This window comes from Nanorana parkeri, unplaced genomic scaffold (assembly GCF_000935625.1).
Source record: "Nanorana parkeri isolate BGI_ZX_2015 unplaced genomic scaffold, ASM93562v1 scaffold996, whole genome shotgun sequence".
Lineage (NCBI taxonomy): Eukaryota > Metazoa > Chordata > Amphibia > Anura > Dicroglossidae > Nanorana > Nanorana parkeri.
In genome coordinates, this window is record NW_017307264.1 from 610,276 (window position 1) to 623,449 (window position 13,174).

At 39.9% G+C, this 13,174-nt stretch overlaps 1 protein-coding gene across 1 annotated transcript in view; it reads left to right on the plus strand.

Moving 5' to 3' along the window:
- Positions 1 to 10,332, plus strand: part of ZNF593 (zinc finger protein 593) — a 21,791-nt gene extending 11,459 nt beyond the window's left edge. Inside the window, exons 3-4 of the mRNA XM_018567009.1 lie at positions 8,117 to 8,179; positions 10,016 to 10,332. Of these exons, the coding sequence (XP_018422511.1) occupies positions 8,117 to 8,179; positions 10,016 to 10,136 (184 nt within the window). The 3' untranslated portion in view covers positions 10,137 to 10,332. The remainder of the gene's footprint in view (positions 1 to 8,116; positions 8,180 to 10,015) is intronic.
- The last annotated feature ends 2,842 nt before the right edge of the window (positions 10,333 to 13,174 follow it).

Here is a 13,174-nt window from a genome sequence, read left to right on the forward strand (position 1 = left end):
TAAAAGAATATGGTTCAGGAGACAATCGGGACCCTTTGTATCTGCATACATTATGTTGGTATTACCATACTGTCTGTGAAGTAAACCAATTTCTGCTTTGGTAAAAGAATATGGTTCAGGAGATAGAGTGAGACGCTCGGTATGTGCATGCCTTATGTGTTAGTATCACTATACTGCCACTGGAATAAACACTTATTGCTTTAGTGAAAGCACCATTGGTTCATTAAATAGTTAATGAATCGCAGTTGGGCATTCCTTTTATGTATCGGTGTTCCTATGCTGTCTCTATGATGACCCATTTACTACTGTTAGTGAGAGCGTCACAGGTACATGGGGTAGTTGTGAATCTCAGTGATTGCGCATACCTTGCTTATTGGTATTGCTGTACTGTCGCTGAGATAACCAATTTATTTGCTTTAGTGAAATAATAATGGTTCGGGAGATGGTGGGGTCCCTCGGTATGTGTATACCTTATGTTTGTATTACCATACTGTGTCTGAAATAAACCAATTACTGCTTTGGTAAAAGGATATTGGTTCAGGAGATGGTGGAGACTTGCACTATTGCATACCTTAGGTGTTGGTATTGCTATACTGTCTCTGAGACAAACCGATTTTATTTTAAGTGGTAGCTCTTTCGCTCATGAGGTAGTTTATAAATCTCAGTGTTGGGCATACCTAATGTATTGGTATTACAATGCTTCCTCTAAGATGACCAATTCACTGCTTTTATGTAAACATTATTGGTTCATGAGATGGTTATGAATCTCAGTGTTTGCACATACCTTATGTATTGGTATTGCTATACTGTCTCTGAATTACCAAATCATTGATTTAGTGGAACCATCATGGTTCATGAAGTAGCAGTGAATCTCTGTCCTGGTGTATACCTTGTGAGCTGGTATTACTATACTGTCTCTGAAATACCCAAACAACTGCTTTAGTGAAGGCATCTTTGGTTCAGGAGGCCATTTCGGATCTCAGTATTGTACATACCTCATGTGTAGGTATTAATATACTGTCCCCGACATAACCAATTTACTTTTTCTGTGAGAGTACTTGTACAGGACGGGATTACCATTTTTTTTGTGTGTGATGCATCATCGAATATGATGTAGCCGGGTATCGGTAATGGGTTTGTTTCTTAGTTGGTTTGTGTAACTCACCATCTACAGACTAACTGATCCCATCATGGTTAAAGTATTATTGGTTGTCACGTAGTTATGAACCTCAGTAACTATGTGATCTAATTTCATACCTTGTGTATCTATATAGCCACAAAGGTACAGGATACCCGATTACCACTTGGTTGGAAGCATTGTTGGTTACGACGTAGTATGACTCTCAGCATCTACATTTCATCACAGTTTGTTTCTCTATGGACTGTGTAACTATACTTCTACGGAACGACCAGTTTTACTCTTTAGTATCACTGGTTTGGGATATAGTTAGTTATCTTAGCATTGAAATATCCCTGTTACTACTTTAGGCAATTGTATAAATTTACAGTACTTAATTCAGTGCAACCCTAACGGATTACACGTCTGGGGCTGCAACTACACAATTACAGGCTAACTACTTGGGGGTGATTGGTTATTAGAACTCCAAGCCCATGACAAGTAGTTTAAAGGGTTGTACCATGATGTCAACACCTTTCTTCCCTCCTGCAAACTACTAGTAGGTTCGGGTCAGTGACGGCTTGGGCATGCTGTAGACTTCTTGCAGCCTATATTTTGTCAACCCCTTAGACGGCTTAAGCACTGTTTTTTCTGAGTTCCCCTGGGCCTCATACGATTATTCTTGCATGTCTTCCCTCTTTATCAAGCATCCATGTTATAACAGTAAACTTTGTGCCAGATTTACAGCAGCTGGCTGCTGCTCGTGCTCCCAACATATAGGATAGTGTCCTTATGTAATTTTGTGGTATCTATGTTACACCACATCGATAAACTGAACATATCAGATAGTTATCTTACATAATCAGTGGTGTCTGTTACACAACATCGATAAACTGGGGGCAAGTTGACCCAGTTAGTAGTACTGATGGCAGTATAGGGCTGCAGCCAGACTTGCCACGTACATTTTTTTATTCTAACTCGTCCATGAGTAGTAACAAGCTCCCTTATCCAGGCTACAGTAGTTGCCAGATGCTACTTAGAATTCAGTCACCCTTGGAGGAAATCCAAGAATATTTTGGCCTGTTCAGAGCCTTATGCTGCCCTGGAAGATGACTTGGGGAAAAAGCAAGTTAGGTACCTGGTAACTTCTTTTCCAGTAATCTTCCAGGGCAGCAGGGATTCCCGCCCTGCCTGTTGAGGGGTGTGTTCAACATTGTTTGCATTATTACTATTAGGTGGTCCCCCTACCTACGGTTCTTTTGTAATACTGAGGTGGTGGGGCTGTACCGCCCCTTTTATTTTAATTGTGGATGATGTGTTTCCTATTTGGGTGGTTGGATTCTCTCTCTCTCAGATGCTGCCCTGGAAGATTCCTGGAAAAGAAGTTACCAGGTACCTAACTTGCTTTTTCATAATCAATTAGCTGATTATTCATTTCCATTAATCAGATAAAATAAAAAAAATTAAATGACGGTATTAAAATAAAATACACAAATGCAGCGTTGCAGACATAAAGTTTACTTCAGAAAAAAACAGTATGCACATTTTTTTAAAAATCACACTGCACTGGGACGCAGGGCATTGCAGTACCGCGTGTTTCAGTGCGAGCAATCACACTGCGGACGGGAGGTGCATTTGGGATCCATTGAAATGAATGGCACCGCAACACACCTCCTGCAGCTAAATTTATCAGGCCAAAACAGAAAATGATATATATATATATATATAACATTTTTTTTTCTCAAATGACAATAGCCAAAACCTGGCTGGCTATTGCACCTGCCTGCTGTCAATCGGCAGAGGAGGGACCTGAAGGAGAAAGTTGTAATCAATTAGTTGTTGCAGCCATAATTGTAGGTGATTTTATCACCATTTAATACAGTTTGACTTTAATATCACTTTACCCTTTCACTGCCAGAGCACACATTTTGTGTACACATGATAACCTGCACGTTTTGTTACATGAACACTCACTTAAAACCCCAAAACATCCCCCACCTTAGACCCGCCACCTTCCTCACCCTTCCCATTGTCTCTCTCCTCTCCCCCTCCTATGACTGTGCCTACTACTGTACCTGTTATTAATACCTGGGTGGCCTACTCTTGAAGTTTTTTTTGGCCACAAACCTGTAAGGCACATTGATGGAGCCTAGTACTGTTGTCTCTTACTTGTTTCTTGGCTCCTACGAGAGCATGTCCTTTTTTTGTCAATTTCTTGTAACATTTGATAAAAATGAAATAAAGATTGCATAAAACAATAAACCCAAAACATGGGGGGATTCATAAAAACTGGAGCAGTTGTCCATAGTAACCATTCATTTTCTATCTTTCATTTTGAAAGCTTAACTGAACAAACTGAAGATAGAAGCTGATTGGTTGCCATGCACAACTGCTCCAGTTTTGATAAATTCCTATCTATATATTTTCTGAAAGCAGCGGGCTCAGAGAATGAAATAGTGGTAGTTTCAATTTTTTTATGCTGCACAATATTAGTGCAACAGTTTATCAAATCTTTATTTTCAGTAAAAATACATTTAAATTAATTTTAGTGCCAAAAAAAAACTTTAAGACATTGGACTGAGTTGAGCAAACAGATACCAAAGATGTCAAGACTTAAAATTGTGCGCAGCTGTGAAATGGCAACAAACTACACTATCCAAACATTTCCATAGGCCACGCTTAGAAACCTATACAGCTAATCAGTTAACTATAAATAATGGTACTAGAATTACTCCTCTTACTGTGGCTTGTGTGATAATGCCTAATAAATATTGCTTAAAGAACAACTCCAGGCAAAGGTGTTCCTAACCCTTGCAGTTGGGCTAGCCATGCACTGCAAAGGTTAAGTGCTCGTTTTTGTCTAGGTGTTAAACAAAAAGTTATACTCACCTGAACCACTGAGCCGACTGCCTGCTACTCCGGCCCTTGAAGCCTGTCTTCTTCTATGCTCCAGCATTGGAATGTTCCTCAGTGTCCTCATGTCTATACACTATGTAGTGTATATAACATGATGATTTACGGACCTTAGACTGCTGCTGTGAAGGTGGCGGGAGGCTTCAGGAATCAGTCTAAGAACAAGCTGGCTTGAAGGATCGGGTGAGTATAACCTTTTCTTTTTTTACCTACACAAAAATTAGCAATTAACCCTTTCAGCGTGGGGGTAGCCCAACTTCAAGGGTTACTAAAAATTCTGCCTGGAGTTCTGAATTAATCATCACTGAATTAATCATCACTTACAAGGTAAGTATATGGATGGCGTGCACCCGCACAGACACCATGGGACAGGAAGTGCCAGCAAGGAGAGAGGAGTCAGCGCTGGATCGGAGACCCGCAGCAGCGCTGGAGAGAAGGCTGAAAACGACAGGAAAGAAAAAGATCGGATTAAGAGACATCATTTAAGGTAAGTGCTTTAATTAACATTGGAGGGGGGGGGAAGGGAAAAGTATCTTTGACTTTAATGTCACTTTAATGTCTCCCTAAAGAGGACCTGTCACTAAAACTCTATCACATAGAGGACCTCTCAGCTCACTGTAATAGTAATAAAGTTTAGCGGAAAAGAAAAAGTAATAAATCAAATTAAAAAAAAAAAAATTCAGATCCCCTTCATGCACATGCAAACACATATACGTGATGATTAATTCAGAACTGCCAAAATGAGCAGTTAACCCTTCCAATGTCAGGACAGCCCCACTGCCACACTGTAAGGGTTTATAAAAAAATTGCCCAGAGTTCTTTAAAGTGGACCTTTACCCACTGTGGCTAAACATCAAATCAGGGTTCAGCTCTGTGCCCAAGCATTGCATCCTGGGAAGGTTACATCAGCAGAGCATTTCTGGGAAATCGCATCTGTAATCTTATGAGATCTCAGGAAAAGGCATTTTCCTCCCCTAAGATGATGTGCATGGTCTGTGCCAGAGTTCGGTGCCAGAGTTCCAGGAAGTAAAGGGAGATGGACTCATCTGCCCTTTAGTAAAAATGGCCAGTTCAGGTGAAGGCCTCACTGTGCATGTTATGGTACAATGGACCTCAAGGGGACTGTTACAACTTGAACATACAGCAAACATGGTAGCCCCCTAAGTCTAATATAAACAATACTAAGCCTAACATGGTGGATATGTTTTGCAGAGCCTGATAGAGGAGAAAGATTAAATGTTTCTGAGTGTACCACAGCAGAAAACCACAATTGGACAAGAAATGTATTTATATGTACGTAGTGTAAGTACCAGGATTTGTCCTCACATCAGTCTTCTGGAATTCCCTGTATAACAACACTGCAAATAGACAAAAGGGAGAAGCACTAGGAGTCAGTCAGGCTCTTCAGGACAACACATGTGCTGGCAGTGGACATGTTGACAGGAGGAGAGAGCTGAGTTAGCAGAATAATTGTTAATCAGTGGGCTGCTGCTCCTTCACTAAATATCTAGTCTGCAGGCCGGTGGTGTGTTATGACCAAGCTTGTGTGACTATTGATAGTGGAGGCCAGAAATGGTTGTTTGGCCAGTATTAGTATTACTGTAGTATGCTTTCATATGATTTGCATTTTCATAAGTGTTCTTGTTAAAGGAGAACTGTGGGGTCAGTGTTTTTCCCCATAGTTCTCCTTAGGGTAACGGGAGGACACAAACTAACGTCCTCCCAGCACCCTAAGCTCAGTATAGAGCGGCGGTGTGGGGGGCTGAGACAGCTGTCACAGGAGGTTGGGCTGGCGGTGCAGGGGAGGAGTCACCTGTCAGAAGAGACCGAGCTCTCCTCCCCCCACCGCTTGCTCAGCCTCCTGTGACAGTGAGTCAGGATGGAGAGCGGGTACAAGCAGTCGGCAAAATCAGCTGATTGCTGAGTGTTTGTAAATAATTGAGGACATAGTATGTTTACTGTGCCCCCAATTATGAATGAATGGGAGTGATCTGCATCACTTCCCATTCATTCATGATTGTGGTTATAGTAAACACACTCTGTCCTCATGTTATGAATGAAGAGGAACACTCAGTATAGAGGATTCCTGTTCATTTATAACGGGGGCTGCAGAAAATGAGATTGAGCACTCTGGGGGGAATTGATCAAAATCTGGAGCAGCTTTGCATGGCAACTTATCAGCTTCTCTCTTCAGTTTGTTCAGTTAAGATTTGAAAATGAAAGAGAGAAGCTGATTGGTTGCCATGCACAGCTGCTCCAGAATCTGTCTGCTCCAGTTTTGATACATTTATTTAAAGCCATTAATTGTCAACTGTTTTCTGAGGTGTGAACTTGGCTTCCTTACCAGCCACTCTGAGACATATATTTATTCTGGAATGTCCTGTGGCATACATACCAGTGTCTCATCGTGTTTTATTTATTAGTTGGCTCCAACTTCAAACATTGCGTAAACATTCTTTGCCTGGTTGTAGCAACTTAAAATACATGTTCACCTTTGTAAAATAAAACAGCCTATCTTTGTGTCCCTCCTCCCTTTCCCCTTCAAGTCAGTACCTACATTGTTCAACAGCTAATTAACATTAACATCATTAACATCTAATAGACTTGAATGGGAAATACTAGTATTTCAGGAACAACATTGCAATTTAGGTCTGAGACATCAGTGCACAGCTGTGGATGGCCTGGGAGTAGATTTTCACCATCTGGGCTGCAAACAGTGCAGGTAGCCATTGGAGGAGTTATGTCTGGAGTCTGGACCTGTGTGGGGAAGGGGGTATGCTGTGTGTAATCGGGGGCGAGCTGAGCACATTTTTTTTTTTTTATAAAGGGTTTACTTTAAAATGTGGTGGTCAATTCAGGCTGCACGTGTGATGAAAACTGGCATAAGAATGGCAAATTAGTAGATATAAAGATATATGCAGCTGAAGTTTAGCTGGCCTCTATACTGGTACTTTAACATAACTAGAAGCATCATTGACCAATACAGATGGGTCAAGTACAACCTTACTTTTACAGCAAAAGTCATTTCTTTCCTATAACTTTAGCTGCCTAAGTCTCTGGATCTACTGTTTTGACTTGGGGTTTATTCTGAAGGCAACTTTTACTTTATGTATTTGAGGTTTGTGACAGGTTTACTTAAAGCAGCACTTAAGTCAAGTATTCACCATTAAGGGTATTGCTATGTTAAGACACTAGGATCACCCAATATTGTTTGTATTTTTATTTGTTTAAACACAATTATTTCACATTTATATATCCCTGAAAAAGGGATTACACTTTACCCATTGTAGGGATTTTAGCACGTTAATAGATGTGTAACACATAAAACACCTACAGCGCTGCACACTCATTATTTCATTGTCGTTAAAAACTATAGCGCAGCAGCTTTAACACTTAACCCTTCCATAAGCGCAGATTTCACATTTTTCACAAGTTCACCATTGCCTCTGTTGTAAAAGTGAGTTAAACACTGAGACACTTACCTGCCAGACACTCTTTCTGGGTGCCAACAGCCTCTGGTTTCGCTCTCCCTCTGCTTTTTTGCTGCAATTGTTTGTGTGACAGATGAACAGATTTGCTGCCTCTGCCTTACACAGATATTGTTGAAAAGATAGCATCTGGGGGTTAGACTAAAAGTCAATATTTAACCTGCAGTCTGGTTGAGGCTGGGTTCACACCTAGGCGTATCAAATATGCGCGATTCGTGGTAAAAAAAAAGTGCGCCAAATGCACGTTTCCGAGCGCTACTTGGCTGTATCTTAATGGAAACGCACGACAAAAACGCCCCAAAGAAGCTCCTGTACTTCTTTGGGCGTAGGACGTTTTGTAGCGCGTTCATACGGCCTGTAATACGCCCAGGTGTGAACCATACCCATAGGAAATAATGGGATTTCGGTGTTTGAGAGTTCTGCAGAGCGTAGGAACGCACTACAAAACGCCCAGGTGTGAACCGGGCCTTAGTTCTGGTAAAATCCCATCTAAAAGGTGCCCTTTTGCAAGTGTTTTTTGGTTAAATTAGTATTTGAGAATAGTATAACAGATTTTTGTATGTATTATGTTTGCTGACTAATGGATGTGTTTTTCTAGGAGATATTTTGTGGATCTGAAGACGTTAAAAGAGCATTTCAAAACTAAAGTCCACAAAAGAAGGTAAGAAAACTCTTGATATATTGAGTGTGAGTGTAATCTTCTTGCTTTTTGTCATAGAGATTAGCGTACATTGAAAAGTGACTGAAGTCTTTTAGTGCACATGACTTTGTTTTATAATGGAGAAGTCCAGTAAACTGGGATCATAAACTACAATACCTAAATTAGACAACTCCAGCCAAAACATATTTCATTTTGCACAGAGCTGGGAAGAGATAGATGCACTGTAAGGCACTTATTGATCTATGCTTGTTGGGAATTTTCTCCCCACTTCCTGCCAGGTCAAGATAGGAAGTGATGGGAAATCCATCCAATGGGAACACAGACAAAACATATTTTTAGAAGACTGAGCAGGATTAGAACTACTGGCAATGTTGTTACTGTATATGTTCACCTTTTCTGATGGCAACCGCCCAAACCCTTAACCCCCCCCAGTATATAGGCATCACTGGGACAGGAAGTGAAGGAAGCTCTTCCTATTGGGGGGTCACAGATGGAGGTAAAAATCTGACTGAACTCTTAATGCTTTCCTACATTACAGTAGGGTTGCAACCAACAAAACGATTATTCAATAATGAGAATAGTTATCAACTATTCTCATCAGTTAGTTGGTTGGATCCACTAGCTCTCTCTTTCACACTGGGTGAAGTGCACATCAAGCAGTGGGCGGGTGCAATAGCCAGCTTGCTATTGGCTATTGCAATTTGAAATGGGCAATAGCAGGCTGGCTACTGCATCAGGCCCACTACCTGCTGTATTTACATCCAGCTGCCGTCTGCGGAAGCTTGGCACTGGCAGTTGTCATTCCTCGCTGAAGCTATTCAAGCGCCATGTGCTTACAATACAATATTTTTTTTCAATTATTATAAAAGGAGGGAAAAAAGTCATTTTTGGTTTCAGCCTGACAAATCCTGGTGCGGGAGGTGTGTTGCAGTGCCATTCATTTCAATGGCACCACAAACGTGCCTCCCACCCCCAGTGTTATCACCCGCTCTGGAACGCACGGTACTGCAATGCCATTCGTTCCAGTGTAGTGTGATTTCAAAAAATTTGTTTGTAACACTGCATATGTGTATTTTATTTTAAATTAAGGGTGGTATTTTTTGTTTAATTTTTTTTAATCCGATTTTATCGTAAACAAAATCAGCCAACTAATCGATTATGAAAATAATCATTCATTGCAGCTCTACATTACAGTGTAAGCAGCATACAGTCAGTAGATAATTTTAATAAATGCATAAAATATATAGTCTCGCTGAACTTTCTGTCAACCTACAGCAGGGATAGGCAACCTCAGCACTCCAGCTATGCCAAAGTTACAAATCCCATCATGCCACTGCTTCTGGGAGTCATGCCTTTGACTGCCAGTCTTGCATAGTCTCATGGGACTAGTTGTTTCCAGAACAGCTAGAATGCCGAGGTTGCCTACCCCTGACCTACAGTACTCCCCTACTACTTGACTGTGTGCTGCTTACATTTGCAGTAGTGTCTTCACTAACCTCATACTGGAATCCGTATATTTTATATACTACACTATCGTTTTAAATAGTTTAGAGTATAAAAGTGGTTTACTAAATAAAGTTGGTTATTAAATGATAGATTGTTTAAAGGGATACTCATTAATATATAAAGTATCATTTTGCATTCAGGTAAAGCATTTATTCTTTAGTGTTTTCTGAAGCCGATATCCTCTTGCTTTTTAAACATTAGCATATTTAGCATAGAGGCCTGTGGGAGCATGTTTAGATGATTGCATTCTAAAGTGGGAGGTGTACTGAGCTCTGGGCTTGGCTGAAAACGAGAGGAGGTCTAACTCTGGATGTGATATTTCCATTGCAGGCTAAAGCAACTGAGAGACGAGCCGTACACTCAGGAAGAAGCAGAAAGAGCAGCGGGCATGGGCTCCTACATATCACCAAAACCAGTCCAGGTTCAGACACAGGAGGTAGCAATGGAATGATTACCCCTTACTTTGGAATTTCATAGACCCTGTGGACAGAAACTGAATGGCTTACCTTCTGTCTTCTGGTCGGAAACCATGCGAATGTGGAACTTGCAGTTTCTAACAGTAACACCTTTTTGATTTATGCATATCATTTGTCTAGTCAAAACACTTTGGTGTACTGCAGAGAGGCTGATCTATTAAATATTTCCTTCATCATTAAATTTGTGTTCATGTTGGCCCATTTCTGTGTCCTGGGACAAGCATGTAGCAAATTAAATGAGTTCCTTATCTTAATACTATTTCCAGGTCGGTGACTCAAAACCAACACACCAGCATGACGATGTTTTAAACATTTTTTTTTTTTATTGATAGTTGTTTTCAGCAGAGCACATTGAGATTTGAAAATAACAGTCCCATGACTAAAATAAAGATCTTATCCTTAAACGCTGTGAGCTTACAATTTTTAAGCCATTGGATGGGCCTGAGAGAAGTAAACTGAAAAGCAGTCTTAACACATACTCTTGGTAAAGGGTTCCTTAACTGCTTGAAGTGAAATTTGTGTGAATGACTACAAAACTGGGTCATTTGTGATATCAGTAAAGTGTCTGTCAACTCTTGTTGTACTAAACTGTACATTATGTGACAAAAGAATATATACCTGAATAAATGACAAGCAGAGTCATATTCAAACTGTCTGTGTTGTTTGCCTAGTGCGTGACAAGGGGACTTCATGGATCCAGATTCTTCAGTTAGTCTGCAAGTCACAACACTGCTGTGAGCTGTGGATATCTCTTGTGTTTGGGTTATATAACCAAATGACCTATTCTTTGTATGGTTGGAAGTGAATATGCAGCTTGCTCAGGCATCCATAAACACGTCCGCTTGTCAGTCTCAATTATGTCTCTTCTCTCATCTTGCACGGATGCACAAATGTCTCTGTAGCATTTAACCTCCACACTGCCGTCCCACTGAAGTAAGGAACTGACATTTTTTTAATTTATTTTTTAATCATATGAAGTGAATATATTCGAGTAGTACCCTTATAAGAAAATATATTCAAGATATTGGTATACAACCATTTATTTGTTACCACACAAGGAAAAACAAGTGAGTGTTAACAAAACAATTCTGATAAAGACTAGTGATGCTAATAGAAGAGTCTTCCAAAATCACCCATTTATTTTAAACCAATACATCATATGTTAGGGACAAATGAGAAACATTCCAGTAAGTATGTCTAAGTCAATCTTTATACAGTGATATAATGGAAGCTACTTATAGAAGAGAAAATATGACGTACATTAACAACCAAGTATGAGGTCTCTAGATCCTCCTTGTGAAGCATTGTGGGTGGTTATGGTTATAATGATTACACATTAATAAGAACATAAAGTGCTTAGTTGTATTCACATACTACAACAAATAATTCCTCTTTTCCCTGTATATGGACATTATGAGCCATGTTTAATTTAGTTGGCCACATCTATTTTTCCTCTTGTTTGCCAGTTCAGATCATACACATTTTTACTGTTAACAGGTCACTTGGATAACTTCCAATATGCATACATAAATATTTTAACCAATTTGTTCTCCAGCATTTACATTTTGTAAACAAGAATACACAGCTTATATCTGTCTCTTAAACTCTGTATAATATTCTGAAAAACACTAGGATGATTCTTTTTGGACATGAGGCATTTGTTTGTACTGGGCTATCAGGGATCATGTTTTGTTATCCATAACAATGAAAGCTGTGGGAATTTAGCTCTTATACATTCTCCGTCCTCCATATACATTCTTTTTAGCACATTACCTCTTTCATGTGGCACTTTCTTGATCTTCCTCACTAAATCTAGAAAGATATGAATCTATAGCTATGCTCTATTTACATATATTGTTGACCTGTCTGCCTGGGGTAGCACCCAGTACTTTCCTCTCCCCATCTTGCAATGGTCTCATCTATGTCCTTGTGAAGCATGAAAGCTGGACTCTTGCATCATCTGGCGGACACTGTAGTAGGATAGTCCGAGACCCATGAGGGCGAGAAGAAACGCCAAATGATTCACTAATCTGTCTTTGGGCTCTGATGCCACTTCTCCAGATACCTGTAGCTGGAATAAATATAATGCAGACCTGTTAAGACCTATATTACATTGTATGCATGTTAAAACCTATTTACATTGCTCTGTGCTCAAATACTCAATACAAAAAAAGTCTCATGAGACACATTCCTCAATAATGTATTAATCAGCTGTAGTTGATGTAGCATTAACATGCTTTATTCATAAAACCTCATTGCATGTAGACCTGCTTATTGGAGCCATAATGAACATTGTTTTAATAAAAACAAACACACATACAACTGTGATACAACCAGCCACACTTGCATATGTAAGTGTACCTGCAGTAGTCGGAAATACCCAGGTGTGAGCCGTCCAAGGCGAATAATCATTGTGCATACAGCCTCATACAATGGATTTCCAGCCAAATACGAAAGGGGTATACAAGCTGCAGAAGAATATATCATTTTACAAACGCAGTATTTTTCCGTATACATCTTAAATCTGTGGCTTTCATGGGTGGACATTGATATACAATATATTGTGCTATATTGTATAGCACAAAGCAAAGATTTCATTAAAACTGAATTATCACTCAAGACACCATAAAACATTTAGATGTGCTACTTCTCTGGTCCTCCCAATGCTTCCCATAGAGAGCACTGAAAATGCCGTGTATTTTAAGTATTGCTTCTCATTGCTACGACTTGTCCGCCATTTTTTCTAAGCTGTTCCCTTGTTACCTTCTTTAAGTTCAGTCTTCTTTTTTTCCCCAGTAATAAATCATTGTTATATTCCTGTTTAGCAACCCAAAATGGAGTATATCACAGTTTCACCTTTTTTTTGTGGAGCCAGGTGCCGCCTCTGCTTTGTGCCTACAAAAGCTAAATGACGGGATATTGTAGCCTTGAACTGTTTATGTACTGCTTATAACCTCCCATCATTATAACAAGTTCAGCATGGCCCCTCCCAAAAAGAACAGCTGTCAGAAGA